Here is a 6,768-nt window from a genome sequence, read left to right as displayed (position 1 = left end):
ACTTTATATACAGTATAATCCCCTCTTTCTACTCGCTCCATCTCCCTCTGTTGCTCCTGTTTAATGTTAATGTACCCCTGGTTATTCTAATGGCTGTAACAACAGGCTAATGGATTCAGCCCTGCTAGTGATCTGAGGGATCTGAGGCCTATCTGACCAGCTTCAAACTGCTTTTAATACGGCCTCACCCACCCTTTACCTCAACTAGGGATGTTAAAGGATAACTGTTAGTCGGTTAGCCTCTGAAAATGAATTTGACCAGTCATGCTTGTCAGTCTATAGATTAATTTTTTATCATTTTGTGGAATTAAATTGGTGTCATAATTTAACAAATCTAGTCAGTCATAAAACAGGAACAGCGTCTTGGTCGACCGGAATTATTATTTTGCCGAAAAAATAGTCATGTACAGTTTGTTTATAGAGTTAGAAAGTAGCTTTCATACGTCAACTAATGGCTGGCTGTCTCTAGTAGAATGAGCTGCGAGCAAGCCAGAGGAGAGACTCGTTGCTAGGCAACTCCCAGACACTAGCTGCAGGGAGCAGTGGGAGAGAGAGGAACAGCATGAAGCAGCTAACAACAGCTAAGCTAGCAACCAAAAAAGTTTCACAGAATCTCTCTCCTGTTCTACTCGTTTTCATATAAACTTTTATTTTGTTGTCCAGAAGCCAAAGCCACAATCCTCGTCATATGAACAAACCCCATCCTAGTTTTTGCATATTTACATTTTTACTCTTTCTAAGTTTCTAACGGAGATGTTCATCTCTGTCACATGAAACGGCTCGCGTCAGGTGCGTCTTTTAGAACAGGGTTTTCCCGCAAATTGCATTTTGGCAAATGTTTGAAAATGATGTATTCCATTCTCTGCTTCGTTACAGTAGTTGCATGTTCAATAATATGAGAGGATAGTGTTTCTTAACCATGTTCGGGGAACAGTGTTGTACTTTTATTCCTAATAATACTGCTGCAGATGGAAGTTTGACAATAGGCTCGCTATTGGCACATGTTCTTTAAGCTCTTAATGAAAAATTTCCGCTCCTTCCATGCATAGTATTTTCTCTGTTGGTCAGTCATTTTACTGTTTGGAACTAATTTAACCGTTTGTTAACCGGTTAATGGGGGTTGGTTAGTCAGTAACAAAATTGACAGAAATATGCATCCTTAACAACACACACTCACACACACACACACACACACACACACACACACACACACACTCACACACACACAAACACTCTCCCACACACAAACACTTACACACACAAACAAACAAACACTCACACCACACACACACACACTAACGGGCCTGTGTATTGTGTATATAGTTCTTTTCTAGATATTACTGCACTGTTGGAATTCGAAAACATCTGCAAATCTGTGTATGCGACCAATAAACTTTGATTTGATTTGATGTTAATCTAACGTTGTGTGTGTTATATTACAGAGTTCCAGTGGCTGCTACAGTCCTGAGGAGGTCATCTCTCTGCCTGTGTACACCAGCTCTGAACGGGTTATGGTGGTGACTCACATCACGCTGCCCTGTGGAGGAAACCCTGACCAGTGGATTCAGAATGGAGCTGCCCTCTTCCTCAAACAGCAGTGAGACAGCAGGGCCAGGGGAGGTAGAAGAGGTAGCTGGAGTAAGGGTTGGTGTTGGACTGAAGGAGCACAGAGGGTAGCCATGTTTCTCAGGAAGGTTATCAGGCTTCACTACAGGTGTTTGTTGTTATTCTAAGGTGACGATAGTCTGCAATGAAATGTGTGATGACACAAGCTGGTAATTGACTATGTTTGAAAAGCATAAGTTATTTTGATGTCATGTTGCAATTTAAATGTTGATGGTTTAATGTTTACTCTTTAGTATAATCTGTTTGAATGTATGATTGTGTTGTATTTATATACCATTCTAAAATAAAGCTTTATTTACTCTAGATTTCTGGTTTCTTTCCATAATGAGTGTTTGTATGTGTTGTAAAGACAGGCCCTGGATCAGGAGATATCTGGGCCTGGGTCTGACCTCTTCATACTATACACACACTTAAACTCTGAGCCATGACAAACATACACACACACAGACATCAGACTGACCTGGCCAGTATACTATTCAAGTAGTATTTGTCAGTGTGATTGGAGGGTCAGTGTTAGTTAAACCCCAGTGTGATTGGAGGGTCAGTTTTAGTTAAATCCCAGTGTGATTGGAGGGTCAGTGTTAGTTAAACCCCAGTGTGATTGGAGGGTCAGTTTTAGTTAAATCCCAGTGTGATTGGAGGGTCAGTGTTAGTTAAACCCCAGTGTGATTGGAGGGTCAGTGTTAGTTAAACCCCAGTGTGATTGGAGGGTCAGTTTTAGTTAAACCCCAGTGTGATTGGAGGGTCAGTTTTAGTTAAACCCCAGTGTGATTGGAGGGTCAGTTTTAGTTAAACCCCAGTGTGATTGGAGGGTCAGTGTTAGTTAAATCCCAGTGTGATTGGAGGGTCAGTTTTAGTTAAACCCCAGTGTGATTGGAGGGTCAGTTTTAGTTAAACCCCAGTGTGATTGGAGGGTCAGTTTTAGTTAAACCCCAGTGTGATTGGAGGGTCAGTTTTAGTTAAACCCCAGTGTGATTGGAGGGTCAGTGTTAGTTAAATCCCAGTGTGATTGGAGGGTCAGTTTTAGTTAAACCCCAGTGTGATTGGAGGGTCAGTTTTAGTTAAACCCCAGTGTGATTGGAGGGTCAGTTTTAGTTAAACCCCAGTGTGATTGGAGGGTCAGTTTTAGTTAAACCCCAGTGTGATTGGAGGGTCAGTTTTAGTTAAACCCCAGTGTGATTGGAGGGTCAGTGTTAGTTAAACCCCATTGTGATTGGAGGGTCAGTGTTAGTTAAATCCCAGTGTGATTGGAGGGTCAGTGTTAGTTAAACCCCAGTATTATTGCTTGGAGTTCAGGCTCTGCTGGTGTTTGTGTATTTCTCTCTCGCTTTCAGCTCAGTAATGACCCTGGAGAGGCTCTGATGGATAAAGATAGGGGGACGAGGGGAGAGATTGTGTATCGGTGTGCGTATGGGGAGGGAGGTGTGCGTGTGTGTGTGTGTGTGTGTGGAGAGCACATGGGAGGAGGTGTGTGTGTGTGTGTGGAAAGAGAACACACAAAAGGGGAGTGAAATGGAAGAGTGGGTTTAAAAGGAGAGGGGATTGGATTTCAGCAGAACACAGACACCTGGACCAGAGAGAAGGAGAGATGGAGGGAGGAGAGGAGAGGGGACAGACGGGTGAGATGGAAAAAGAGGAGTAAGGGTTAACAAGAGAGATGGAGGAGGACAAGGTTAATGTGAGAGTGAATGAGAGAGAGAGAGAGGGTAAGGGGAGATGGAGAATGTGACAGAACAAAGATGGGGAGAGAGTTTTCACAATCAGAGGAGGAGGGCCTATTTGTCTGGTGTCTATGGCAGGCTATATAATGCAGTATGTGTACTACATTCTGTTGGCATGTCCTGTTTTTTGTTTTCAAGATCCCCAAATACCATGAACTGCCTCCCTGCCCCCCTGGCTCCCTGCCCCCCTTGATACCTGCCTCCCCCTGGCCCCCTGCCTCCCTGACCCCCTGCCTCCCTGGCCCCCTGCCTCCCTGGCCCCCTGGCCCCCTGCCTCCCTGGCCCCCTGCCTCCCTGGCCCCCTGGCCCCCTGCCTCCCTGGCCCCCTGCCTCCCTGACCCCCTGCCTCCCTGGCCCCATTGCTCCCTGGCCCCCTGCCTCCCTGGCCCCCTGGCCCCCTGCCTCCCTGGCCCCCTGCCTCCCTGGCCCCCTGCCTTCCTGGCCCCCTGCCTCCCCCTGCCTCCCCCTGCCTCCCTGGCCCCCTGGCCCCCTGCCTCCCTGGCCCCCTGCCTCCCTGGCCCCCTGCCTTCCTGGCCCCCTGCCTCCCCCTGCCTCCCTGGCTCCCTGGCCCCCTGGCCCCCTGCCTCCCTGGCCCCCTGCCTCCCTGGCCCCCTGGCCCCCTGCCTCCCTGGCCCCCTGCCTCCCTGACCCCCTGCCTCCCTGGCCCCATTGCTCCCTGGCCCCCTGCCTCCCTGGCCCCCTGGCCCCCTGCCTCCCTGGCCCCCTGCCTCCCTGGCCCCCTGCCTTCCTGGCCCCCTGGCCCCCTGCCTCCCCCTGCCTCCCTGGCCCCCTGGCCCCCTGCCTCCCTGGCCCCCTGCCTCCCTGGCCCCCTGCCTTCCTGGCCCCCTGCCTCCCCCTGCCTCCCTGGCTCCCTGGCCCCCTTGCTCCTTGCCTCCCTGGCCCCCTGGCCCCCTGCCTCCCTGGCCCCCTGGCCCCCTGCCTCCCTGGCCCCCTGCCTCCCCCTGGCTCCCTGGCCCCCTTGCTCCTTGCCTCCCTGGCCCCCTGGCCCCCTGCCTCCCTGGCTCCCTGGCTCCTGGCCCCCTGCCTCCATGCCTCCTTGGCCCCCTCACTGTTCTTCTGTTCTCCCTTCATATCTCAGTCTTCAAATCTGCTCTGTTTAGAAATGAACCATAGAAATCAGGATGTGTTGTGCTTGTTTTATTGTTTTACATTCGTACAAGGTCTTGCTATACACCTAAATGTTCAGCGTTAAGAATGAGTCCATTATCCAACTCGGCAGACATAAACAGGGGTAATGTTATTTTTTCATCTGTGAATTATCTTTAGTTTCCCAGACTTCTTTATCTGTTCATCTCTGAGTTGGGCCACACAGTGAGCTGTTGTTGTTATGTTTCCTCTCGGTGTAGACAACATTACAAACACAAACCCCGGTTTCTGATCGAGCCTATCTGGAAGTCAGTGTTTTTTCTTGGCCTTGAAAAACCACAAGGTGTGCACACTTTTGTTCCAGACCAGCACTAACTTCTAATTCAATTAACATTCTGCTCATCAAGAACACGATTGGTTGAATCAGGTTTGGTCGGTTTTGTTTGCATGTATTTTTTGGTTTTCAGATATTTAGACCAGCTGAATCTATTCCTCTGTGATATTTAGACCAGCTGAATCTATTCCTCTGTGATATTTAGACCAGCTGAATCTAATTCTCTGTGTTATTTAGACCAGCTGAATCTATTTCTCTGTGATATTTAGACCAGCTGAATCTATTTCTCTGTTATATTTAGACCAGATGAATCTATTACTCTGTGATATTTAGACCAGATGAATCTATTACTCTGTGATATTTAGACCAGCTGAATCTATTTCTCTGTGATATTTAGACCAGATTAATATATTTCTCTGTGATATTTAGACCAACTGAACCTATTTCTCTGTTATATTTAGACCAGCTGAATCTATTTCTCTGTGATATTTAGACCAGCTGAATATATTTCTCTGTGAAATTTAGACCAGCTGAATCTATTTCTCTGTGATATTTAGACCAGCGGAATCTATTCCTCTGTGATATTTAGACCAGCTGAATCTATTTCTCTGTGATATTTAGACCAGCTGAATATATTTCTCTTTGAAATTTAGACCAGCTGAATATATTTCTCTGTGATATTTAGACCAGCTGAATCTATTTCTCTGTGATATTTAGACCAGCTGAATCTATTTCTCTGTGATATTTAGACCAGATGAATCTATTACTCTGTGATATTTAGACCAGCTGAATATATTCCTCTGTGATATTTAGACCAGCTGAATCTATTTCTCTGTGATATTTAGACCAGCTGAATCTATTCCTCTGTGATATTTAGACCAGCTGAATCTATTTCTCTGTGATATTTAGACCAGCTGAATCTATTCCTCTGTGATATTTAGACCAGCTGAATCTATTTCTCTGTGATATTTAGACCAGCTGAATCTATTCCTCTGTGATATTTAGACCAGCTGAATCTATTCCTCTGTGATATTTAGACCAGCTGAATCTATTTCTCTGTGATATTTAGACCAGCTGAATCTATTTCTCTGTGTGAGCTTGCTGCCAGACAAGCTAAACAAGTTCTTTGTCCGCTTTGACGATAACACAGTGCCACTGACGCGGCCAGCTACCAAGGACTGTGGGCTCTCCTTCTCTGTGGCAGATGTGAGTAAGACATTTAAATGTGTTAACCCTCACAAGGCTGCCGGCCCAGACGGCATTCCTAGCTGCGTCCTCAGAGCATGCGCAGACCAGTTGGCTGGTATGTTTACGGACATATTCAATCTCTCCCTTTCCCAGTCTGCTGTCCCCACATGCTTCAAGATGGCCACCATTGTTCCTGTACCCAAGAATGCAAAGGTAACTGAACTAAATGACTATCGTCCCGTAGCACTCACTTCTGTCATCATGAAGTGCTTTGAGAGACTAGTCAAGGATCATATCACCTCCACCTTACCTGTCACCCTAGACCCACTTCAATTTGCGTACCTCCCCAATAGGTACACAGACGATGCAATTTCCATCACACTGCACACTGCCCTATCCCATCTGGACAAGAGGAATACCTATGTAAGAAGGCTGTTCATTGACTATAGCTTAGCATTCAACACCATAGTACCCTCCAAGCTCATCATTAAGCTTGAAGCCCTGCGTCTCAACCCCGCTGTGTTAGGTCCTGGACTTCCTGACGGGCCACCCCAGGTGGTGAAGGTAGGAAACAACATCTCCACTTCGCTGATCCCACAAGGGTGTGTGCTCAGCCCCTTCCTGTACTCCCTGTTCACCCATGACTGTGTAGCCATGCAAGCCTCCAACTCAATCATCAAGTTTGCAGACAACACAACAGTGGTAGGCTTGATTACCAACAACGACGAGACCGCCTACAGGGAGGAGGTGAGGGCTCCCGGAGTGTGGTGTCAGGAAAATAACCTCTCACTC

The 6,768-nt window shown here is 47.2% G+C and overlaps 1 protein-coding gene across 1 annotated transcript in view; it reads left to right on the top strand.

Annotated features, from left to right (window-relative positions):
• The window catches only part of LOC311125476 (cytoplasmic dynein 2 heavy chain 1-like), a gene marked incomplete at its 5' end in the record, with an annotated part of 18,088 nt that extends 16,159 nt beyond the window's left edge, over window positions 1–1,929 (top strand). The window contains one exon of the mRNA XM_084199527.1: window positions 1,443–1,929. Within this exon, the coding sequence (XP_084055653.1) occupies window positions 1,443–1,601 (159 nt within the window). The remainder of the gene's footprint in view (window positions 1–1,442) is intronic.
• Window positions 1,930–6,768: the final 4,839 nt, after the last annotated feature.

This window comes from Coregonus lavaretus, assembly GCF_964263955.1.
Source record: "Coregonus lavaretus genome assembly, contig: HAP1_SCAFFOLD_3079, whole genome shotgun sequence".
NCBI lineage: Eukaryota > Metazoa > Chordata > Actinopteri > Salmoniformes > Salmonidae > Coregonus > Coregonus lavaretus.
Note: the sequence above shows the minus strand (reverse complement) of the source record. Positions and strands in the feature narration are given on the sequence as shown.